General features: G+C 39.7%; 2 protein-coding genes across 5 annotated transcripts; both read right to left on the bottom strand.

Moving 5' to 3' along the window:
- Positions 1–1082: 1082 nt before the first annotated feature.
- LOC126393272 (hepatocyte cell adhesion molecule-like) lies at positions 1083–14164 on the bottom strand. Of its 4 annotated transcripts, none has more exons than XM_050049282.1 (10): positions 13848–14164; positions 11697–11987; positions 9872–10135; positions 7846–7947; positions 7499–7552; positions 6301–6456; positions 6019–6057; positions 5873–5920; positions 5007–5279; positions 1083–3147 (listed from the first exon to the last, which is right to left on the bottom strand). In XM_050049282.1, the coding sequence occupies exons 1-10, from the start codon at positions 13894–13896 to the stop codon at positions 2915–2917; spliced, it is 1509 nt and encodes a 502-aa protein (XP_049905239.1). In that variant the 5' UTR covers positions 13897–14164; the 3' UTR covers positions 1083–2914. The 4 variants fall into 4 exon arrangements, with proteins under 4 accessions (XP_049905239.1, XP_049905240.1, XP_049905241.1 ...); XM_050049283.1 differs by having other exon boundaries at positions 6019–6054; XM_050049284.1 differs by lacking the exon at positions 5873–5920.
- Positions 14165–16831: 2667 nt separating this feature from the next.
- klhl6 (kelch-like family member 6) lies at positions 16832–25738 on the bottom strand. Its single transcript, XM_050049833.1, has 7 exons — positions 25311–25738; positions 25064–25229; positions 21483–21932; positions 21045–21282; positions 20217–20419; positions 19085–19298; positions 16832–17762 (listed from the first exon to the last, which is right to left on the bottom strand). The coding sequence occupies exons 1-7, from the start codon at positions 25565–25567 to the stop codon at positions 17464–17466; spliced, it is 1827 nt and encodes a 608-aa protein (XP_049905790.1). The 5' UTR covers positions 25568–25738; the 3' UTR covers positions 16832–17463.
- Positions 25739–26463: the final 725 nt, after the last annotated feature.

The raw sequence follows: 26463 nt of genomic DNA, 5'->3' as shown, positions 1-26463 counted from the left end.
AGGTACAGTTGCTCCACTGGAAGACTCTCCAGCCAGGATGTGAGCTTCCCTGCTGCCGTCGACACATCGACAACGTCTCAGTGGAACCACATTGTGACCCTCGTCTGAAAGAGGCAGAGCCCCGTTCCCCGCAAATAATTCAATACTCTAATATTCCCCTGATATTCGTTGTGACCACAGAAATACGATAGTGTTCATTCTCTGCTTGTGCCCTGAACCTACAGGTCAGGTGGTAGCAGATCATAGACTCCTCTGTGACTCAGAGGTTAAACTAATCATGCATGACTTTCTCACATGGCCCAACAAGCACCTTTAGAAATCTACACCGGCTTGTCATCTAGCAGTGGGTGAACCTGCTTTTCAATGCATTTACATCTTTGTGATTTCAGCTGCTGGATTACTGCGGCAGCTTTTCACGAAACTCACCTTTAATTACACAGAGCCACAACACGCTCCTACACACTGCATTCATACAACTCATCATCAACACCCTGCCCTGACCTATCTGTATGCCTCAGACTTTAGAGAAATGTTCTGCAAAAATTCCTGTAAAGCCTCATTTTTATTATTTGTTAAGCTTCCCTCTATAGCTGAGGATGTCCTTCAGCTCTCTCTGTATTAAGATCTTGAAAAACATTCATTTTAAATAAAAAAACAACAACTCAGTCCATTAGAGGTAAGAGCTAATAAACACTGCCCCCTACTGACACAATGATGTTCTTACAGTTACTTACCAGTGTGCTGATGCAGTGTCAGTGTTTAAGTGTGTAGGTTATACATTTGATTTGCTGCACTTTCCTGCCAAACACACCATCAGTTTATCACCTTATTTTTCTCCTATTTCACTGCAAGTGTATTGCATTTCATTTCAACCATCATTCCCCCCCTGATAGACGACTTCTCCTGTAAATAAATTCCTTGAGGTTTCCGGCTCCATTCCTCAGCTTTCAAAAGGACTCTCAAAGCAAACACAGCAACCTGCAATAACTGGTGCTCTTACTCCAATATGTCTTTTGAACACAGTTGAATCTAAGACTCTTTTAATATAACAAAAAGAGAAGAAACTGGACATAAACTACTCACACTGGCACTGCTTTTACTAGCGCAACGAAACCTTTCCATAACATTCATCATCAGCAAAAACTGCAGCGAAGAGAAATGAAAACAAAATACAAATAAAGTCCAGCTGTAGCTTCATACATGGAAATCACATTAATGGATAATCAACAATGACAGACATACCCTGCAGCCCAAAAAAATCAATTATCATCACAGTAATGAAGTAGTAGAAACTAGCTGGTGTCAATAAAAATAAAGGTATGCATAAAACATTTTTAAAAGTTGGTATTAGATTACTTTAATATTATCATATGTACACTATTTACATACAGGTGTTAACTTTGCTGCGTTCTGTTTTTATTCTACTCTTATATCAGTCTGTTTACCTCTTATTATTTATTTCTGCTACTTTCTTTTATTAATCTGTATTTATTTCTGTCATCATACTGCTGCAACAATTGAATTTCCCAGCTGGGGATCAATAAACTCTATATAATCATACACACCACATATGTTTGATGTGGGATTATTTGAAGCTTGTAATGGTTTCACTCTCCGTCGACACTGTCAATACAGCATTTTGATATGTAAAAGGGCAAAGATCTGTTGTCTGAACCTCGTCACAGTCACTGAATGTCCAACTAAGCTGATGCCATTTCCTTTTAACCATATAGTCCTCCTTATTATCACAATGACATTAATAAGACAGTTTTTTACAGTTCAACATATAGCTTATAATAATAGCTTGATTCATTACAAAAAATAAAAATAAGGAAACATTATGTAGCATCATTAATGGATGCTTTTTTGTAGTGTTTAAAAGACAAACAATAAAAACACAATATTAGTCATATTACATGACAAAGGCATCACATGACTAACATTAAAAGTAGCTCAGAAGTTTAAAGTAAGAGGACTGTGGACATCGTGAGACGAAGACAGAAAACTGTAAAGTCACTTCCTTGTGAAATGCGAAGTGCTGTTTCTGCAGAGACATGTACAGTCAAGTACATGCCAGCTCTCTGACACGGCCTGTTTCACCATGTACAAGATGGCGATCTCTGCTCAGTTAGCATACCGATACATACTAATGTGACAACCAGGCAACAGAGATAGATGAAGCACACGTCTGCTTTCAACCTCAAAACTGTCCTTTTTTACTTGGTGACTGTCTGTTTCTTCTCTCACTATACGCACATCTTTTCCTAAATTCCCACAGCAAACATTTGTCTGCATTAAACTGGTGTGAAATTCCTCCACTCTTTTAACTCTGCCTTTATATCTTTACATTGATCTTATTCCCTTACTGCCTTCTGCTGTGCTGTATTTACAGCTTCACTTTCACTATGATGTTCCAACTGAACTTTGTTTCAGTTTGCCAAGCTGCTTGAGGGCCTATGCAACGACTTCATTTTTCTTTTGTCCTTCTCTATCCTCACTAAGCCTCTCATTGTATGGTTTCTTTTGGGCCACTCTGGACCTCTTTTTTACTTTCATCAGTTTCACCCTCACCTTCCTCTTCATCTGACTGCCCCTCTGAGTCATGACTGGTCTTGTTGTCTTCTCGACATGGGTCTGCATTTACAGCATGTGGGGACTCTTGAGAGGTGTCAGTGTTCCTGTTGTCTGGGTCTGTTGGGGGCGGGCTCGGAGGTTGCGGGGAGGTGGCGTCTTCACTCTCACCTACACTACCTTTTTCACTTTCAACTTCAGCAGCTGGTTTGACATTTTCTTGCTGGTTGTCTTCGCTCGTGTGTGCTTCTCTCTGTGGCGACTCCGGCTTATCCAGTGATGTTTTTGAGTCTTTCTGTTCAGGAACGGTGGGCGACTCTCTGTCCTTGCGAGAGTCGTCTGATTAATTTCTTTCTCCTTCCCCTGATGAGTCAGATTCTCTGGCATTATTCTCCAGAGTTTCCTCAGTGGCCTGATCTGAGTTGGCCTCTTCCTCATGTTCACCAGCGGTGTCCTTGGGTGCTGTATTTGGAGAGCTTTTGGTCAAAGCGGTGCGTGGCCGAGCAACAGGAGGAGTTACAGCATTGGAAGGAGCAGGCTGTGCTTCCTCATCCTCATCTGCCTCCTTCTCTGGCTCTGAAACAGACAGAAAAATGAGTAAAAAATGCCTTTTTAAAAAGTGGAACTGACTGCTAAGATTAAATTGTGCAGAGGCAGTAAATAAATCTTACTCCATGGAGATTAAAAAAAACATAGCAGAGCCGAAAAGCCATTTCCCAAGTAACCCACAGACTGCATTAAATAGCAATAATATCAATCAAATGTAGCTCCTCCTTCAGCTTTAACATGCTTAAGTTTGAACTGTCAAGAATAAGAAATGCTGTGGTCATACTTAACGTCAAGATGAAATGAAAAATGCCTTTTAACCCTTTTAGATCACATCCCCGCCATACTGTGCACCTATTAATATATGCCAAAAATGACAAAAGATACATCTTTGTATTCTTCAAAATACAATCAGGTTTACTTCCTGTAAAACAAAATATGTCAGTGCGTACGTAAGCTACTATCAAACCAATTTAAACCAACAACATCATGACATCCACCCATAAATCAATCTGCAACATTTAGCTGCACAGAGATTTATTAGTTAGCCAGCAGGCAACAGCTTGCAGCTTGGCGTGGCATCATTTCCCGAAAATACTGTGGTTACGGGCCCGCTGGCTAGAATTTATCTGCAACAGCTCCAGATTATGCGCAGTGGACTGCTTCAGCAACTACATGTCGCATTTGATTGGCTTCGTCTCTCCCTGACGGATAGTTCTATCCCTGCGGTGTACACCATGTCTGCTATGACATGCCCACTTTTTAGTGATTAAATTAAATTCCTCCCAACATTGTATCCTATCCATGGAATTATATATCCCGCCCGCCTAACCTTTTCACTCGGAAATCCATTACAATCTTACTATATAATGACGAAAACTCTGTCTGTGTGTGTCTGTTCCACGTTTTTCTCCTCACTGACTTGGTCAATCCATGTGAAATTTGGCACAGTGGTAGAGGGTCATGGGAGGATGCGAATGAAGCAATATTACATCAATTGGCCAAAGGGGGGCGCTATAGCAACCGATTGAAATTGCAAACTTTGAATGGGCATATCTCATGCCCCGTATGTCGTAGAGACATGAAACTTTGCACAGAGATGCCTCTCCTCATGAGGAACACATTTGCCTCAAGAACCCATAACTTCCGCTTATATAGATTTTCCGCCATTTTGAATTTTTTGAAAAACACTTCAAATGGATCTCTTCCTAGGAAGTTTGAGCGATCTGCATGAAACTGGGTGAACATAATCTAGGGACCAATATCTAAAGTTCCCTCTTGGCAAAAGTTGGAAAACTTACTAAAACTGAGCTTCTATAAGGCAATGAATATTGCGGAGGGCGTGGCTCATCACATAAAGGTGTATAACATCTCAAGGGTTTCACCGATCACCACGCAACTTTGTAGGCATATGACCACACATAATCTGAGGGGACCCCTCCATTATTGACCCCATCAAACAAAATGGGGGCGCTAGAGAGCTAATTTCTTATCTAGGCCTAACCGCCATATCGATTTTCACTAAACTTGGTAGATATGTAGAACAGGACGCCTCAAGGTGACTGGAGAAATTTAACTCTAATTGGCAACTGGGTGGCACTATAACAACAGAAAAATGCTTAAAAATGGCTAAAATGCGACCGATGGCTGTGGCTCCCCCTGTGGCCCAATGTTGTTGTTGGTTTTTTTTTCTAATTTTTGGTATGACTAAGTCATGGTATGGTATGCTGTACTCAATGGGTATGGACTAGTACTTAAGATGGATACCCTCAAAGTGCCATTTCATCTCTACTTTAAAGTTAGATCATTGGTTGAGGTCAATTCCTAATTCTTACTATGTTTTTGTCTGTCTGTCATTGCAAAGAATGATCAGTCAGAAGTTTCCAAACCTGGCTGCTCAGGAGCAATGAAGCGATCAGAGTTCGTGTCCTCACTGAAGTCGTCCGACATTCCGGCTGGGTCTGCTTCATTTGCCTTCTTCAAGTCTGAGAGGTCAAACTGTGGGACTTCTACCTCTGTGTGTTCTCCGAGCTGATCTGTATCCAGATCACCTTTGTCGCTGCTGGCAAGGTTATTCTGATACAGAGGAGAAGGTGGCTCACTCGGCAGAATGGAAGGAAGAGACACAGGCTCCTTGGGCTTCTCTGTTTTATTTTGTAAACCTGAAACACAGAAAAAAGAAAATGAAGGAACATAATGCTTTAAGAGATGAATACACACAAGCAGTCTTAGAAATCTGGGAGTTAAACAAACCAGCAAAGAGCAATGTGTGATATTATCAAAAGAGAGAAAAATAAATGAATAAGTGACAGTAAAAAATAAGTATTAGTTGCAGCTGTTAGCAAACGATCCTTTTTTCTTTTTTTTTCTTACAGGTATACTATGCAGGATTGTCAATTACTGTTCATGAACACACTTGCCTGTAAAAGTGAAAGTAAAAGCCAACCCTAGATTTGCTCTTGACTTTTTTTTTTTTTTTGGCACTGTGTCTCTTGAATGCCTGCTGCTTGCAGTCTGGCACCTGGTTGCTACCTTTTTATAAAGCCCTGACCCCACCTTAGAGCTGTTGGGGTACATATATGTCCCCCATAAACATCTTGAACCCAGAAAACAAGAGGTAAATAAGAAAATACAGGCAGAAGGCCCTGCAGAGAAATACACCGCAATACACTTCTAGTGGGTTAAAAGTGGGTGATATTGAGAGAAGGTTAGTTCTGTACCAGTCCATATATTGTTTTTGAGGAAAATTCTTTACCTCTCCTGACACTGATTTGCTCAAACCTCATTGTAAGCTCTTGAACACCTAAAAAGAGTGATAAGTCACAACCAGCAATGTTAATATGAAGCAACCTTTATATTTAGTATGTAAGCTACAACAAATAACATTTGTATTAATGTCACCTTTTTGTGGCGTCTCATCTGGTTTATCCATGTCACCTGCTATCACAAAAAAAAAGAATAAAAGATAGGAATTTCACAAAAAATGCTTCTTGGTTCAGTCCATAATAATTTGGGACACATGCCATTCTCAGAAACAATCTCAATTCAAAGAAAATGACACAAAGCATGATGCTCTTTCGCCATTATCAAAAATACATTTTTTTTCTATCAATTTGCTTTTAACCCAGATTTTGCTACTGGTGTAGCAAACAACACGCGATACATTTCTTAGCAGCCTCTTACTTTTAACAGTCTCAACATCTGAATGTGCGTCGTCGTCCTGCCTCATACTCCTCACACCTGGGGACAAATGGCGAAGTGGCTGAGTAGAGGCAAGTGTGGACTCTCTGTGAAGGAGGGGCTTTCTTTCTACACCTGGAGCTGCCTGCTCATCTGACCCTGGAACAGTTGAAATATAAAATACAATGTAACATAACACATAATGTAGACATTATGACCTTTGAGTAGAACAGCACATTCAAGAGCAGTGTGTGATGTTAATAACAAGCTGACAGACATTTTCACGAGAGCCATGGACTGCATCAAAATGGACCTCAGATTGCATTAATACCCATCATTATGGATTCATCAGTATAAAAAATAAAAAGAGATTTAACAGTGGCTGAGAAGTAGGTTATGAACAAAGGAACAATCAGTTCTGAATTGTGCCCAGGGAAATTTCGAAAAGGGTTTGTTTATATTGCGATGTAGTGCAAAAGGTTTCACAGGATATAATTTACTATCACTGTGTGTATTTGATGCAGATTTGGATCCAGATGCAAATCATTAAACATTTCAAAACATGCTCGATTATTATCTATTTACAATATTAAAAGTATTGTGCAGCTTTGCAGGTAGAGTGCTCTCTAGCTCTTATCTGCGACACTCCCTGCGCTGCACACAATGAACAGTCAACACTTGCCAAATGAAACTGCTGCACCCTGTTTTTATCACTACAAGGAACAAAATCGATAACCAAACGTAATTCTCATGTTCCATCTGGTGGAAATACCTGGTCATTGTCTTACCTCATGATGTCTTTAAAATAGGAAAAAGAAAATGAGAGAAAATAGAAAAAAACGAAAATAGGAAAATAATACGTACATGGTGGTGCTCAGTGGTCTAGTACATAATAGGTCAGTTTTCTACTGCACTATTAATGACATTCATTTTTTTATTATGAAAACTGTCCAGCGGCTTGACAATTTGAGCAGCACCCAAATAACAGATTTTTTTCTGAGTTTTTTTTTAGTGTTCACTGCTTGTTCTCTCATCTGAGTGATGCTGAATCAATTAGCTGATTGATACGATTAATCTATTGACAGACATTTAATAAAAAATCAATTTCAATATTATCATTTTATATTATTATTTAATATCAATTAATCATCTTAAAGGCCAAACATTGCTGCTTTAAGCGTACATACAGTGTCCTTCTTACCTTCTGTTTTTTTGGTCGGTGACTGTTTTTCCAAATCATCGTTTGCGAAACATGCTGAAAGCAAGAGCGAGAGGTCAGAAAAAGAAGGAAGAAAGAAACAGTATGTTGTGGTTAAATACATAATAACTGTTGCTTGTGTTCAGTAACACTGCACATAAACAGCTTTCCATACATACAGTTGGTAGACAATGTAATACTTATCATGCATTCTGTCAACTGTTACACATAGCTTTGAGAATACATGGACATCAGTGCATACATATGTCAGCTAGTGCTCCTTAATGGCTGAAAAATACATATTTTTGGAGCAGTTCCTCTCGTTAAGGCGTGTTTTTTGTCATTTTTACCTTTATGGCGTAGTTTGCAGAACAGTACGCCCAGACCCACGAGAAGAAGCCCAATTAAAATGATGCTGACCAGGCTGGCAATCAGTGCTGCAGATGAACCGTCTGCACAGAACCACAAACGTTTTATCACATTACATTAGTAGCTAAAACAACGTCGTACTGTCACACTCAGTATTTCAGTCTGGATTTTGAACATGAACTTTCCCGTCTCTCTTGATGCTATAACAAAGGATATATTTAATTTGTAAATCACTTTGAAAGCCTATTTTTGATTAATTATAACATTTCATTCCATTATTATAGGTATCGAGTATGCACACATATGCTGTGCACACATCATTTGTGTTTCATTTTCTTTTCCTCCACCAGTAAGAAATGATCAACTGATCAACTTTTGTTTAAATGTGATAGGATGTTTAATATTTAACATTTCTCCAGTACAAAGCTCGGGCTGACCTGCCTGCAGCACGTGAGCGCGCGCTATATTAAATAATAGGGCACTCAGACAGCGTCAAACAACGTCCACTAAAAGTGCAGTTTTTTCACACAGATAGGCTCGGATTGTTAGTATAATTATCCGACAACATAACGGAAACTAGAAATGTAGGTCTGTGTTTACCTTTAGCTGGATTCGGACATGTTCCTCTGCCTGTTGCAATTTTAGTATATGTGCTACCGAAATAAATATAAACTACGGGCGGTCATCAAATTCAAATGGCTCATCCAGATCCAGTTGGTCAAAATAGGGTAAAAATTCGGACATGTTTGTTGTGGCAAGTCAAAACACTCACTCAGAGAGTGAAAGTCTGGTTCTGAAATCTCACGTCTCGCGAGATTTGAGTTGTTGCAGGAAGTTACCGCTGGAGTGACCTTACCAAACGCGTGGAGTTACTCTGTTTGGAGTAGACATGGCTGAATTTTTACCCGATTTTGACCAACTGGATCTGGATGAGCCATTTGAATTTGATGACCGCCCGTATTTATTTGAACACGGAGTACACGGATGTACACGGAGGCAGAGCTCATTGAAATTGAAGAGCAGACGAGGAGAGAGTGGGAGCAGTGTTACTTCGGTAGCACATATACTAAAATTGCAACAGGCAGAACAACATGTCCGAATCCAGCTAAAGGTAAACGCAGACGTTCATTTCTCCTTTCCGTTATGTTGTCGGATAATTACACTAACAATCCGAGCCTATCTGTGTGAAAAAAATGCACTTTTAGTGGACGTATTTTGACGTTGTTTGTCGCTGTCCCAGTGCCCTACTGTTTAATACAGCGCGTGCTCACGGGCTGCTGGCAGGTCAGCCCTAGCTTCGTACTGGAGAAATGTCAAATATTGAACATCCTATCACTCATTTAGACAAAAGTAGATCGGAAAATAGAGCCCAGGTTGAAAAAAAACATTAGTTCCCCTTTAAACCAAATCACAGTTTAAGATTGTTGTAACAGTGGCTAGATGAAGCAGGACAGTTTTGTGAGTTGCAATTTCTTTCTGTCAACTTTGAATGAAGTGTGTACTACAATGATAAAATTACTGTTAATATAAATAGAGTCTGGTGGGTTTGGCGCAAGTGATTTGTGGGCTGTTTCTGATTAAACAAAAAGGATATTACACTTTAACACAAAGGTCTATCTCTGAAGGGTCCTTTCCACAATGTTTTCAGACAGTCAGAATAACAATCTGAGCCTGTCAGTGGCAAAAACAAACACTTTAAGTGGACATACATTAACGATGCACAAATGCCCCAAGTTGTTACATTGCAGCCTGTATTGCAGCTGCTCTCGCTCAGTACACGACCAATTTCAAAAATTTCCGTTGTTCCCATTACTCACTTAGACACAAACACATGGGAAAATAGGGTCCATGTTGGAAAATAGCAGTTACCCTTTAATGACTTATGGTGGGTTATTTATATGAATATCCTGCCTAAATTAGCTTCTAAAAGTACATTTGCTTGAAATGACAATTTCCACAAAATGAACAATAAATATATATGCAGCCGAACCCTAAGTGAAATCTTACCTGGGTGGCAATCCTTTGCAGTGAATGTAGCAGTTTCCCTACTCAGAGGGTTGCTCACATGACAACTGTACACCTCATCATCATGTTTTTCCCCCAGAGATATCAGTAAATTTGGGCCACGCTGCACTTTTCCATTTGAGCTCCACTCAAACTTCATCAAAGACTCAGGTCGTCTGGGCTCCGTGGTGCACACTAGCTTTCCAGATTTGTTAGAGCTGCTGCCGTCGATCATCTCACAGGATATGGTGGGCTTGGCCACTTCATCTTAATGAATAGATAAATGGATAAATAAATGAATACCAACTTAACTGATTTAACTTAACTGTAATTCTATTACGCTACATCATGCATAACAACATTTTAAACATAGTATAGAATATAAAGGACATAAAGCTCTTATCAGAAAATCTTAATAAAAAATTTGATATAGTTATACATGAAAGGCATATCATATATATCAGATATAATAGGGATAATATAATTCACAGTAATTTCCCCTTTCTTTGTCTTTGGCACTGATAGTAAATGTATATTGCTTTCAGTTCTTTGGACAAACCAATACTTTCTGCAAAGCAAAGTCTCTCAATTGAGGCTGTCATAAAAACCATAGCAAATAGCCAGCTATAAAATCCATTTTTATAGGTGATATATTAAGAGATAAAATTGGTTTTGATATCTGGATCTCCTCTTTATACTGTTGGGCGTGGGATAGCAGTCCTGACTCAGTTAACTGGAGGCCAATGTGTGAATGCTCTGTGGGGCTGGGTTAACAAAACTACAAATATGAACAGTTTGCCTGTTTTAATACAAATTAAATTGAAGATTAAAACTTTACAGATTAATTCAAAAACAAAAAAGCCTCAATAAATCCTCAACCATGATGAAATCAGCAACTGTACCAAAGGTACAGTGCCTATAAAAAGATTCCCCACTACCACACCTCTTTCAGGTTTTATTGTTTTATACTAGTGAGTATAGTTTTTCTGAAACTGATCAACAGAAATGACACTTGAATGTGAAAACAAATCCCTACAAAGTGATCTATATGTTACTGATAATAATACATGTATTGACTACCCCTCAAAAGCCTCTTTAGCAGCATACCAGCCTTGACTCTGTGTGAAACTGTCTGTCAGGCTTGCACATCTGACCTCTACAATTTTCCCTCACACTTAGTTGCTTGACGCTACATATTCTGAACTGAATTCCTGGCAATAAATCTTCTGTCGAGCTGCTGTTCTCTTGTCAGCTTCAAGATTTCTCTTTAGTTGTTGCATTCATTTCCCCCTCTGCCTTCACAGGCCTTCCATGGCCACCACTGTGCTTCACGTTGGGTGTTTCAGCTGCGGTGCTCAGCTCAGTTTTTGTCTTGTATGAATATTGAACTTTTCTTCACTTGTTTCAATGTCTGCTAGGAAACACTATCACAGCATTGCAAGTTTATTGCAGCATCCTCTTTGCCACTTTACTATAACGTTGTGACTGAGCAACAGTTGTTTTATGCACACTATCTCCCATTACAGTCCCGGAACTCTCACAGTAAAGAGTTTTCTGATGATCAGATTCAAAGAGACATTTAAAACACATTGTAAGTTGTAAAACAATAAAACATGGAAGGATGTCATATTTATTGCTGGTAGTGGCAGTGGCATTAAGCAACTGTATTTTCTTTATTGCAGATGTCCATTTTCTTTTGCACGTTTGATTTTACTTTAAAGACCTTTAAGGGTACGGAGTTACTTTGGCAACATCTCAACTTCCAGCTATAGAATGCACGTACCAATGTGATCAATTAACCACTTTGTTAAAGAGGGAAACAACTTACCTATGACCTCCAATTCATGAACTGAACGATGCAGCCCTTTGTTGATGTCTACTTCCAGTTCATACTCTCCGCTGTCTTCAAATCTGAGGTTAGTGATATTGAGTTCTGCAGTGACCCAGTCAAGAGTGATCCTGTCTTTATATGGGTTGTACACGTGTTCCTCGTTGCCGTTAAACTCTACAACTTTGTTGCCATTGTGTTTCCACAGAATCCCATCAGGGTGTCCATTAATGCCCGGCTCCAAGTGGACTGTGTTCCCCTTGAGTGTATATTTTGGAGACTGTCCAGCAACTAGGCACAGAGAATAGAGACGTATAGAAACATACCGCATAATGTCTGAAAGTATTTGTATTGTGTATAATGACAACTCAAGATCTCAACACTATACAGTACATCGAGTTGCCCATCTATTAGACACACCTGTACGATCTAATATAAATCAAATAAATAAATCTGCTCCACACACGTAAAATGGAGCATGAGATGGGCGTCAGCAGCGATGCCAGCATTGCGCTGGGCCGTTTTAGTGAAGAGGGAACTGAGCCAGAAGGCAAAGCTCTCGAATAAGCAGTCAAATTCCTGCCCTCACCTGTGGCCATTAGCTTTGGGCAGTGACCGAAAGAATGAGATTGCAGATACAAGCGGCTGAAATAAGCTTCCTCAGTGGGGTGGCTGGGCTCAGCCTTAGAGATAGGGCGAGGAGCTCAGACTTTTGGAGGGAGCTTGGTGTAAAACTGCTGCTCCTTCAGGGCCTTTTGAGGGGGTTCGGGCATCTGATAAAGACGCCTCCTGGGTGCCTCCCGTTAGAGGTTTTCCAGGCAAGTGGTAGGAGTCCCCGGGGCAGACCCAGAACACGCTGGAGAGATTGTATCTCTCATCTGGTTTGGGAATACCTTAGGTTCCTGCAAGAGGAGCTAGAAAGCATTGCTATAGGGAGAGGGACGTCTGGAGTAGCTTGTCCCCATGATCCAGCAATAAATCCTATTCGCGTGAATGTTATAGTGATTGTTTTTGCTAACACTGTGCCGGAGAGGTGCTGATTCCAATCTATCATTTTTGAGACTAGTTCATTTTGCTGGTGTCCTGGACAGCACTACAGAGAGCTGTTTTTATTTATTTTTGTACCCTTAATGTTTGTTAATGGAGGCTGTCAAAATTTTAGAAAGCTTTTCTATATAAGAGAGTACCCTGACCTTGCAAATAAATAGTTTGACAATCTTAACTCAAGATCTACTTTTTTGTGGAGCTTTCACAGCGTTTCATAGTTTTTTTTTGCTCAGTTGTCATGGAGACAGCCGTCATCACATGACCCAAGTATGGAACTTCTCTCGCCACATGTCTGCCTCTTCACTATGGATCTAATTGGCAAAAATGTCCCTCGAAAATGAATAAAAAATACAAATAAACAGTCAGAAAGTAGTGGGCTGCAAAGTATTTTAATGTCCAGCTCTGCAGCTGCATTTAAAACCCTGCCTTGTACTAACACTACTTTATCAGATAACTAATATAACGTGATGAAAACTGAGCCATTTTTCAGCTGAGCAAACTTCATCTACTGATGAAGACTATGAAACACGGTTGAAAGCTCCAGAAAATCTGTGAAAAGACCATATATCAATACTATTGGGTCAAACTTTGCAATATCATTTGGTCAGCCTCAAGAAATAGCACCACACCTCTCTGACACTGTAAACAAAAACTTTATCAGCCTGTCATCGTGGGATAGGCATTTCAAGGATGTTGTTTTGTTTGATTGTACTGGTGTAACTACCAGTAATGTATGTGCATACATAGACTCGTCATACATAGTTATAATGTTATCGCTGGTGTCTTATGTCTTGGTATCCCAAGGATAGGCATACAGCTGCATAAAAAAATACACTATAAATTATACAGCATTAATTGGGCAGTTGTTATTTTTTACTAAAGCAGTTAAAACATTGGGTCAAACCTAGTTTATACCACAGACACATAGTTAGTGAAGTATACTGCTCTGAGATATCATGAACTCTTGAACCCCACATTAGGTGAATCATTAACTTTTCCCTAACTTGTCCTCTCGGGCCTACAAGATGCACACAGTGGTTAATATGGCGACATGAAAGTGCACATTTAAAAAACCGCAAACACAATCCAAACACACAAACTCACCTAGGTACCAGGTAAGGGTGAGATAGACCAGGAAATACCGAACAGCCATTTCAGAAAAGCCGATGAAAATCACGTACTCAGCCGCCGTCTTACATTCACTTTCACTTGGTCGCAGGTGTTGCTGGAATAAATAGGGTAACTGTCTTCTTACAGTAAGTCGAAAGTAACTATTAGCCTATCTTCCTTCGAACAAGTCGGAACAGGCGTAAAATAGGCGTAATCCAATGGGTGTGTTTGTAGGGTACGGGCCGGTCACGGCTCGCAAACAGCTTCGCAAACTAAAGTATTTGGTCTAAAGATAACTGGCAGGTGAGACACCTGAGGGTTTCCGGTGTGTTCTGTTTTCCTTCTTCAAAATAAAACCTGATTAAACACATCAACATGGCAGTGGCCCTGGGCTTGGAAATTTAGATGTATAAATCAAATATGTCCATAATCATTGAAATATTTAAAACTATTTCACATTAGTGCATGTTCATGGACAGACAGCCAAATCTGTTTATCTGTAAAATGATAAAAATAAGACAATAAGAAAATAATATGTGCTAATATGTGCTGTTTTTCAGTACATATTGTAAATGTGTTATTATAGTCCTATAAATCAATAATCAATAAAAAAAAATTGCAAATGAACTTGTTCAGAAAAATAATCAAGAAAATAATACAGAACACTGTAAAATGATTATAAAATGTGCAAAATAACTTTCTAATTGAACTGGGGATGCACCGATGTTTAATTTCTGGGACGATACTGATACTAGTGTTTAAAACAATTTAACAATAGCTGTTTTTATATCGGTGTTTCTTTTGTTTGTTTGTTTTTTGTTGTTGTTATTTTTTTATTCTTGTATGCTAGATATCTACACTATTAAAAAAAGATCAGTTATAAAGTCATTCAGTCCTTCATTACACCAACTTTGAATGAGCAGTCAATAATACACAGGCTATCTATGAAACAACCTTTAACATAACCTTCTGTCACATGAAATACATCTTTAAAAAATAAGCAAAAGGCCTTTTTACTATACATGATACATCATAGTTCCCTCTGTAATATCTACTTTATGCTGCTTTGTGCTGTGAAAACATTAACAATTTCCTCCTTCAAACAGCTGTATTTACTCAAGTTTCCCGCTACATTTTACAAGATTACATTAAACACATCCTGGAAGGTGTAATCGCTTAAAATGTGGACTGGATGTGGCAAACTCTTCCCAAACTCCATTATTAATATGACAAGAAAAAACAATCTGTTTTAATTTAACACATTTTTCCAGATAAGTTTTGCTTGATTTCATAATTTTAATGACTTTTGTTAGTTATCACCGTCATGTCAGTGTGTTTTATTTTGAAAATATACCGGAAGCTCGGCTGTTTTGTTTGTCAGTTAGAGTTTAGGCTGAATGCCAGATTTTTTTTTCTTCATCCTGTTGTACGAGAATGTCAAGTGTGTGAAGGTGTCAGGTGTTCAAGGAATACATGGAAATAAGTTTGATTCAGTAGTTCTGTAACTCTAATCTACGAAACACATATTTTCAGTGATTAGTTTGACACAAAAGATTGTATTTTTAACACCTTTGCAGTGATGTGCAGGACATCTAAACTATACTCTTACAGTTAAAATGACAACCTGCAATAATACGGTCTATGGGGAGTTAGGACGATATCCACTACACACTTGCTCCCCACAAAAAATGGTGATATCAATTTGTTGGATAAAAAAAAGTGACAGCAAATCAATAAGCCTAGTTTTTAAACAAGTAACATTTGGTGACCTTAAGTCATGCTATATCTAGAATGACATAGAGGCCCTCTCTTTTTATATATCTTGTCCTGTTGCTCCTAAAGTAAAAGAAACACATTTTGAAAATAGTATCAGAAATATACTCTGCCAGTGACCTTCTGCACAATAGATTTAAATTTGCTGTTGGTCCAGGTGTCGCTTTGCTCTTCAGAGGCAGAAACTATCTGTTTTTTAAATGTTCACATCACTTTGTTCTGGTCTGAAATCCATAATTGGTTATCTTTGAAAATGGACAACATACCTCCATTTACCTACAGTGTATTATTTATTTTATGGACAAGATTTCAAACATTTCTGATACTGTCAATCTTAATCTTTGTAATTATTATGGGTTAAAATCATATTTATATTTGTTAATGAAACAGAAGCTCTCCGTCATTCACAGTGTTCCTGTGTAATTTTGCCAATTACTTTAGGTCGCTGAAAATTATGGCAAAAAGGAACCATAAAGCTGGTAAACTATTTCTCGATCCTTGCTTCTCTAATGTGTCTTGCCTTGCTCTTTTGTGTCTCTTTTTGTTTACTTTGCTTTTACCCTGGTTTTTGTAGATCCTTGTCTAATAAAAGTTTGAATTTTAAAAAAATGAAGATATCCACTCTGTATTGCAGTTAAAAGGAGAATTATTGGCGACTGGGGGAGGCTGATAGAGGGTAAAGAAACTAGATTCAGTCGAATAATGTACAACTATTTGCTCAGGCTGCATAATAAGGGTGTATATGTGTCACCATGGGTCCTGCAGGTTAAGCAGATACTGGATTAATGTGACTTGTTGTACCTCTGGCTCAAAAGTGTAACAACATCTACAGGTTAAACTGTTGAACAGAGGCTAAAAAATCAGTTCATGCAAACGTGGCAAAGTGAGCTCAGTGGTGTGACATTGTGTGAGTTATGTGTCGAAGTTAAACAAGAGTATAAACTGGAGAAGAGCAAATAACACCAGAACTAATGCTGGAATAAAAGCTGGACAGAAACCAGGAGATGTGGAACCTCTGTGATGATAATCGCGTGGGAGATGAGTATCATATTTTGTTTCAATGTCAGAATGGAAGCTGTTGTACTTAAGGCATGCTGTGTGCCACTGTTTTGTTATTGTATGTAATGTTTGTACTCCATACTATGTGATATGGTCGAGAGTCAAATAAATGAAGTGAAATGAAAACAATATTTGCTTTAGTTAAGTTTCTGCATTTATTTAAGACTTAATTAGTTTGAATACAACGAAACTGGAGGCAAAACAAGAAGTTATATTGACCACCAGATGGCAGTGTTTGTGTGTATGTGTGTGTGTGTGTGTGTGTGTGTGTGTGTGTGTGTGTGTCTGTGTGTGTCTGTGTGTGTGCGTGAATTAAAAAACACCAGGTGCTATAGGGCTTTTGTATAGTTCCTGTATGAAAGTCTCACACTGTGTTAATTTGCATATTTTTAGTTAATGATATGCATCTATTTATTTTATCCAAATATGGCTCCACGTAAAGCAATATGTCATTGCTTTACGTTTCTGAAATATTTGTGTTAACTATAAAGCCATAAACAGTGTATTTCTCGGTATTAGAAAGTGTGTCATACCAAGTTATGTGTTATTACTGTTGTACATGTAATTATTCATCAGAAAATATAGTTTGATCAACTGCTGCTGTAGTATAGCATTATACTGTTATAGGTTAAACACAGGGATTGACTCCTAGCTTTTAAAGTGACATAAATTGACATCAAACGAACATAGTGCATGCAAGAAAAAAAAAGAAGTATCTTCACTTTCCTCTTCAAAGCTTCTCTCAACGGCAAAAATGTCCTGTTGGCAGAAGCCTGTGTCATTGGCACTCTGAGGCAGGTGTCACCCTGTGTATGTGTGTGTAGGACTTCATGAGTGTCACACTGCCGTGGTGCGACACCCCCATCGGTAGAACACACTCCTCTGTCAACACCCCTCGGCTGACGTCCCAGCACATCACTGTGGAGATGACTTGGTTCTTGTTATCCCGTCCCCCTGTGATGAAGAGTTTGTTGTTACAGGCAGCGATGGCGCAGCTCGCCCTCTCCCCCAGACGGGTCACAAGGGACCAGGAGTCTGACAGAGGCGAGTAGCAGTACATGGCATGCATGGCACCACCTGGGAGTAAACAGAGGAACCGTATATGTGTCAGGCATGTACAAGTACTTCTCACACAATATAAGGCACAGAAGACTAGTACTACTCTGTAACCGCTTATTCTGAGAGGGCTCGCAGGGGAGCCTGGAACCTACCACAGCTGACACTGGGTGAGAGGCGGGGTACACCCTGGACAGGTCGCCAGACTATCACAGGGCTGACACACAGAGACAGACAACCATTCACACTTACATTCACACCTACGGACAATTTAGAGTCACCAATTAACCTGCATGTCATTGGACTGTGGGAGGAAGCCGGAGTACCCCCAGAAAACCAATGCTGACACACAGGGAGAACATGCAAACTCTGCACAGAAGGGCTCCCCCACCCCAGGTTCAAACCAGGAGCCTTTTTGCTGTGAGGCGACAATGCTAATCACTGCAGCACTGTGCCACTGCAGCACTGTGCCACTGCAGCACTGTGCCACTGCAGCACTGTGCCACTGCAACACTGTGCCAAAAATATAATCCATCCACTTGTTCATATCTTTATCTCTTGGAAGGCTATGTGTTGATTTTTTTGGATGCACCGCAGCCAGGAATAATTCACTTTTGGTGGCTGGTTTTCGCCATGGCTACACTCCATCTTTGGACTGACTCATCTCTTGCAATGATGCACCCATCTGGAAAGGGTGCAGGGCTATGCAGATTTGTATCTCAACAAGGATTGGTTTTCTTGTAGGTGGTGGTCTACTGACGTCTACACTACTGTTTCCACATTTTGTTCATCTCATTTTGGACTGAAACTCTTCATGTGTGTCATTGATGACGCACACAGACACTCATACATATACACAAGTTTAAAGCCACCCCCTTACAGTGGTGGGGGATTTAGGTCCTTTCCCTCGGGAAAAATAGTGATACCTCAACATAAGAAATACTCAAGTATAGAGAAAAGTGATTGAAAATGCCATTTTAGGTAAAAGTTTCTATATATTATTGGCAAAATGTAAAAAACACAAATTCTTATAATACAGAAAAATATCAGATAATGATGGATTCATGTTTTAGTCAGCTGAGGTAATGTTATTTATATTATTGATTTGATATTTTTCTTCTTTTTTTTAAACTGCTGGGTATTTTTATCTATAACAATGCAGCATATTTCATGGTGTAAAATAAATATTGTGGAGTATGACAGAGACAAGTTTCCCTGAACTGTAGTAGAGTTGAAATATAAAAAGCATTAAAGGAAAATACCCATGTAAAGGTAGCCCACAAATACCTTAAATAGCACAGTGTTTGAGTAAATGTAGTTACCATCCACCGCTGCCAACTTACCGACTATATAGATGCAGTTCTTGAATGTGACTGCATTAGTGCATTTGGTTTCGATGGGAATGGGCGCTCGCAGCTCCCAGCAGTCTGTCCCGGGTTCCCAGCACTGAACCTTATCAGTTGCCAACTTTCCATTGGGCCCGCCACCGATCACATAGATCCATCTGTCAAAGCTTGCAGCAGCAAAGGAGCTCACGCCTACTGCAAGTTGGGTCACCTGGAAGCACAATCAGAGGAGTATCTAAATATGTGTCTGTAATGGAGGGCAGCCAAACAGGCATAAATGTTAATATATGAGGGGTGTTTAAAAGCAGTTTACTTTATGTAGCATCACATGCACAGTGTTAACACTAATGTTTAATATATAAGTATTAACCAATATTAAATACATAAATTAGTGATTGTGAAATAATCACATTGATAAACTGTGGAAAATATATTAATGAAAATAATTTGTGAGTTTTGAAAAGCTCAAGAGAAGGAACATTATGAAATAAATTGTGTCATTATGAAAAGTGATGATAGACAAAACTAGATAAAATGTCATAGTTGAATATAAGAAAATACATAAATAAAATGTTAATGATGAAATTAAAATATTTCTAATAAAATTCAGCTATCATAAAAATGAAATTACATTTAATCATATTTAATCTTAATATTTTTTTTACAATAATAATTTTTACAGTCACAAAATGTTGGTTTATTTATATATTTTACACAATTTATAATATAGTGTCTTTTTTAATTCAATATTGAACAATTTCAGGAGGACTGAAATTTTGGGTGGAGGCCAAATCGTAACTTTTAACTTTTAACATCAATTGATATTTCTAAGATGGAGCAGCAGAACCAAGCTGTAAACTTAAAATTTTGATACTGTGAGCACATCAGCAAACAGTTACAGATGGCCAAAAATTAGGATTCGTATGGAGTTGTGTTTTTGCAATGACAATATTCATTCTCCTTTTAGCTCTGTTTGGGTCTCCACCATTTTGAGAAAGGCTCCACTATGTTCAAACTGCACTGTTTCACATGTTGTTGTTATTATAAAAATACAAATTCCAGCTGCTTTAAAGAACATTTGATGTAAAATTAATGGCACTACTGTTATATAGACCTCTTGTATGTTTACCTGTGACCACCGATTGTGAAAGGGATCATAGGCCTCTACGCTATCCAGTCTCTGAGCTCCATCAAATCCACCCAGTGCGTACACCTTCCCCCCGTGGACTGCCATCTTGTGTCTCCAGCGCCCAGTTGCCAGTGGCTCAATCTGGATCCACTTGTCCAGGGCACCGTTGTACTTCCAAACATCATGTTGTGTCTCTTTACCTCCTGCAACAAGGAACATGAGAAAAAAAACTGTCATGTGATGAACAGACTTTGTTCCCAAAACATTAATGTGTCACTAAATTTTAAGCAATGACTATATTTGTTCACTAAATTGGACGACACACTTTTCATTCTGATTAAAGATGTAAAATCCCATGACACAGCGTCGTGTGACTGAACAGTTAAAGTAACCACAGCTGTGGTGTCAGTTCCTGAGTTGGGAAACACCTAAACCCACAAGAACTGTAACTGCAAGCTTGTTTTGCTCAGTTGTACACTTTTGGTTTTATGGAATTAAACACCATTATTTTTCAGTATGAGAAGCCTTGAAGCATTGATAAAAATCTCTTTACATGATAAAGATGCAAAAGTTAAACTTAATAAAAGGATATGATAGAAACCACAACTTGGCAGATATGCAATCACCAGGTGGGGAACAATTTCACTTTCAATCTTAGGTGATAAAGACGCAAGAAAAGTAATACTTGATAAAAGGAATCATCGAAACCATAACTTGGCAGAAACAAAATCACGAGATGGGGAACAGTCTCACTTTCACCTCCACAGCAGGGGGTCTGCTACACACTTTACCGTAAGCCTTTCTAAAAATAAGTGTGACGTCTCTCACCAGATATGTACACCTCATTGCGGAAGGTGATGCACGCAAACTCCACCCATTTCCTGTTTTGGGATTCATCCTCCATCTCTGTGATTGGCAGCCTGGCAACCTCCAGCCTGCTGCGTCTCAGGGGGTCCAAACACGTGACGGTGGAAATGAAGCGTTCGTCTTTTGTGCAGCCTCCGATGATCAGGAACACTTCTGACAGGAAGTGCCGCACACGGGGTTTGGTTCGTTCAGAGACCACCTTTGAACAGATGTACAAAGCACAATGTCAGTGTCATACAGCAGCAATTTTATCACAAAAAATCGTCTTCTTTTTTTTACTCTTACAAAGTGGCTGTTTGCACAAGACTAAAAGTGTGTAAAACTTTAAAGGAAAGTAGTCAGCTTTTTCCACTGGTGGTAACGTAAGACAGTAAATTTTGGTTTTCCCTGTATACTGACCTCTCTGCCGGACAGGTGATAGATGCGGGCCTCTTGCAGCAAAGGAAAGGCCTCACTGCAATGGCGAATCAGTTCATCTGACTCCACTTTTTCCACAAAGTATGCAGGCTCCAACAACGGCAACCGCACGTGTGAGAGCAACCTGGCCAGTGAAGGCGCTCGTTCATCCTGCTGGGCCCTCACCCAGCACATGAGTGCTTCAAAAACACTCTCCTCGCACTTCACATCAAGGTCGTCCCTCTGCAGTACGGCCTCCAGAGACTCTGTCGGCAGCTCCAGGAAGTCCTGCTGCTGGACTATCTGGGAGAACTGAGCGGCGATGTAGTCCTGAGCCCCGGTCCTTAAGGCAGGCAAGGCATGGCTTTCAGCAAGATTCAGGATCCCGACACAGCTCTCGAGGTGCAGAGACTTGCTCAGGAAGCTGGCACATGCATCCACCACACGCAGGAACTACAGGAGACAAGGCCAGCATACAGGCGTTAGTATTGCAGATGAAAAGTCAGCAAGCACTCTGATGTACACATACAAGGTTTCTCAATAACGTCAGTGAAAAGCAGATGAAGTGACATTACATAAGATTGATGAGCTGCAGTACAATTTCAAAAGTGTGCACAAAATGTATGTATATTATATTGTTTTACTTTTTACTAAATTTCGTATCCTACATTTTTTCTTGCAATCTAATTATTGTTGGCATTTTTACTGTTTACCAGAGCCGACCCTGCCCATTAGGAGATATAAACAGTGTGCTTAGGGCTCCCTGGTCTCTGGAGGCCTCCAAGAAAATGTATTTTTAATGAACAAGAGACAATAACGTAATAAAAGTTAAACTTCCTCAACAAAACAATAAGCTCAGCAGCCCAGTCACCAGAAGAAAATGTATGTGTCAGCATTATATGTTCCTTCAAACCACGAATACGTCACATTTGCACATTTTATATGTCTCATATCAGTGTTTCTAAAGTGACTTAAAGATAAACTGGTCATGAGGAGGTGAAAGGGAAGGTAGATGGTCCACAGACTACTGCAGACTATACGACAAGGGGTCGTTGCTGTTTTTCCATCAGCTATTTAAACTGCAACAGTGGGTGTTCAGCGACCCATCAGTGTTTTTCCACCAGCATTTTAGGCTACAGTCGTGGGTGTTTCGTAGCAACCTGTCCATGTTTTTCCATCTGCTTTTGTAGCAACCCATCTGTGTTTTTCCTACGGCCATTTAGGCTCTATTCATGGGTGTTAGTGCCCCGATACACTGAAATATCATGGCTTTTCCTGCCTGGATTAAGCCCCCCAGATGAGGTATTTTAAGCCAAAACATGATGTTTTCCTCACCAAAATGAAGTGGTTTTTGTACCTGAACGTAACCACGTGTTAACCACAACATTACTGAAACGTGAAGTTTCAATATATTGACTACACAATAACTGGTTGAGCTCAATTTCGGATAAAATGGACAATTTAGGTGGGCTAAGTAACTTATTTTGTGTCCCTACAAAACAAGTATTCCCATGATTCTGTGGTTAAAAAATGAGACACATTTTATGGTTGTATTAGATATGGTAAGTTAAAATAAAATCAGTGAAAAGTCAACACAAACTGGGATAAATATCTTCACAAACTTTTCTTTGACAGTCTGCTAGCATTGTAGCCCATGATTTAAGTAAAATAAATTACGCAGGGATGTTGGTTTAAAGGGATAGTGCACCCAACATGAAAATTCAGCCATTATCTACTCACCCTCATGCTGATGGAGGATCAGGTGAAGTTTTAGAGTCCTCACAACACTTGCAGAGATCCAAGGGGAGAGGGGGTAGCAACAAAACTCCACCTAATGGAGGCTTACGGCGCACACGTGAACGCGGTGCCCAGAGAGGCAGTTAGAACTACAGGCTACAATGAGGCTAAAAACAGAATTCAAATAACGTTTTTCCAAACAACTTTTTATGTCGGGGCTTCAGGACATTTGGATCACTACGGATGAGCAGTATGGAGATATTTTGTGGTTTCAATTATGTGTTTTTGGACGTTTGAATCTGGGGCGCTGTAAGCCTCCATTAGGTGGAGTTGTGTTGCTACCCCCTCTCCCCTTGGATCTCCGCAAGTGTTGTGAGGACTCTTAAACTTCACCTGATCCTCCATCGGCAAGAGAGTGAGTAGATAATGGCTGAATTTTCATGTTGGGTGCACTATCCCTTTAAGAGGATCATTCATAAGGTTTGGGAGAAATAGACAAATACTGTATTTACTAGTGTATTCAAAAATAGCGCTGCTGCTAATACGTCACACTTAAGTCTTTACATGCTTATTTGTAAATTAAGTGTGCTACTAATATTACAATACACAAAACCGTTCAGTAAAATGTGAAGTGGCAATACGTTACAATGAGGGTGGCCCCCAAACCAAATTCTGCTCAGGGCCCCCAAAAGTCTAGGGCCAGCCCTGCTGTTTCTTGTTTGTTTTACCAATAAGCACTTTAAAACTCTATTCAGAAAAGTATACGTTGTAAAATGATGATTATTATCACATGCATGTCCTCAAATTGTACCCTAAATCTAAATTTGTAACTCTAACCTCAATCTAAATCCGAACAACCTGTTAAAGACGCGAGTGCGAGACCTGAATATTTGACCCTTCTGTTCATTTTCAAAAAACTCAAATAGCTCGTCACAAAAATAGAAGTATAGGAACACAAACCCCTGCCTCCTCCCTTGTGAGGTGCAGCTGTGTAGTTAAATTAAGCCTGTATGGAAAACCGATCCTTAGTGTAAACAACTGGGCAACTTTCACTTCCCTCTTTCACTCATCTCTTACTCTGTGTGATGTTTGTTCCACTGAATGGAGGAAAATTGTCTAAAGAAAGAAGATCAGAGCTGTTTGAAGATTTTAAATGTAGTACTACACTACGGCAACAGTCACAGCACTTATAAATATCATCGCTGTACTAGAACTTGTCTTTCTGGATGTAAATAAATGTGCTTTTTGCTGCTAGTTCTGTATCACAGTGTCTCCTGGGATGCTTTTAGTGCGTCATGCGTCCCAGTTGATTGATAGTAAGTCGATGACACTGAGCTAAATTGCCATAATTATTTACGAAATTGTAAAATCAGTAAAGTGTTCCTGTTTGGTTGGAGACTCAAAGTCTGTAAGTTATGTTTTAACTTCCAGTGAAGTGCCACATGATCATGCATGTGGCCACAATTACGTATAAAGGAAGTGTGTACCTGATAAAACCCTTACAGCTGAAACAAAAGTAAAAATTTGTCAAGCTAAAAAAATGATTGTTGGTGGATTCATGTTTTGAGGATGTGTTTAGGATCTTGTGAAATTTATGGTTTAGGATGAGTTTTTTGAAGTCAGTGACTTTACGTAAAAGACGCGTTCACATGAAATCAAAAATCAGCTTCTAATATAATTACAGTTCACATTTCGAAAACTTTTTCTCTTCACCAGCAGTCAAGTTGTAATTCTAAAAAAGTCATCGCTGCTGATTTACAGGGAAATTTCTGTGTATCAGACAATACTCAGAATCAAACTGACTGAGTATCGTCTTTAAATTCTATTGTAAGTTACTGTAATTTCACCTGAAATTGACTGGCAGCCTCGAGTATCCTCTGGACGTTAGAGTGTGTGAGGTGGGCTCGGCTGGTGTAGGTATACTCCAGGAGAGACTGCATCGTCCCACTGTCCACTCCCTTCATTTCCACACGCTCCTCATGACTCTCCTTCAAACCACTGCAAAACATGGCCCTACACAGACAGAAAACACATCAGTCATTAAAACCAGTGGTGCCTTGACGATGGAGTTAGACAACATGGGATCTATTTTACCTGAAGTACTGACTGGCCGCAGCGAGTATGGCTCTATGGCAAGGGAAGTCATGTCCCTGAACGCTCAGCACCACATCTGTCAGCTCTCTGTTCATTCGTAAGTTCTCCATCCCTCTCTGCAGCTCCACAGGTAGACCCCCATCTTCCCAGCGTAACTCACTTGAGCCCGTCAGGCTGTTTCTCTCCTCATCTGGGCCGGAGTCATCTTTAAGAAGTGGCAAGGGGCAGTCTGTAGTCCTCTCCAGTGACTCGCTCATCTTTCACAGCAGAGGCTCTTCAGAAACCCAGAAGAAGAGCATGCAGCTACTCGAGCTGCACCTGCACCAGTTTAAAAGACCTCTGTGGTTTATGCTTGCAAGAGTTGTGTCGCTTTGAGCTGTGGATTTGTTTTTTCCTGTGCTCTTCATACTTCCTACTCCTGCTCTGTGAGGAACATGCGTATGTAGCAACGCTCGTTTCTAGACACTTCCTCTTCTTGTGCTGAGTAAATTCCCCCTAAGTTACCCAATTTTCCTCTTCTCGAAAGAATTACAGACACCAGGTCTCTGCGGACAGACGGCACCAGGTAGATAATACTGTGGTTAACACTCAGCATCTTATCTGCATGGGATAAGATGCTGATCATTAAAGTGATAAATCTTGAATACATTTTTAAAATGATGTGTGTCCTTTAATTTGCTGTCCACCGGAACTCACTTCTTGTCTTACATGACTCTGTCATTCTGGCTCAAGGCAAGTGCTGAATGTCATAATCACAAGACTGTGCCTCGTGACCAGAAGGTAGCATGTTTGATCCCCAAACCGTCAGGATGAATCTGAGTGGGGAAAGTGAAAGAGCAGCTTTTGCCTGTCATTGGTTACCACAGCTGAGTAACCCCTGATACAGTGGTTCACCCATTTTGGCTTGTGGCTCTTTAAAGTGGTGCAGTGTCTAATACTTGTGACCCCGTCGCACGGTTACACATGTTCATAGTTGGATTATGAGAAAACAGGCCCCTGGCCACAACTATGCAAAAGGCCCCTCTGTCTCTCTTACACAGGAGTAAGGCACACAGATTTGTGGTTTCCCCCATTTGTTGTTGTTGTTTTTCATTTCTTGGTAGTTTTGAAGCATCTTTTTGTTGTTTTGTGTCTCTTTATGTTCACTATTCTC

Source organism: Epinephelus moara, chromosome 7 (genome assembly GCF_006386435.1).
Source record: "Epinephelus moara isolate mb chromosome 7, YSFRI_EMoa_1.0, whole genome shotgun sequence".
Lineage (NCBI taxonomy): Eukaryota > Metazoa > Chordata > Actinopteri > Perciformes > Serranidae > Epinephelus > Epinephelus moara.
Note: the sequence above shows the minus strand (reverse complement) of the source record. Positions and strands in the feature narration are given on the sequence as shown.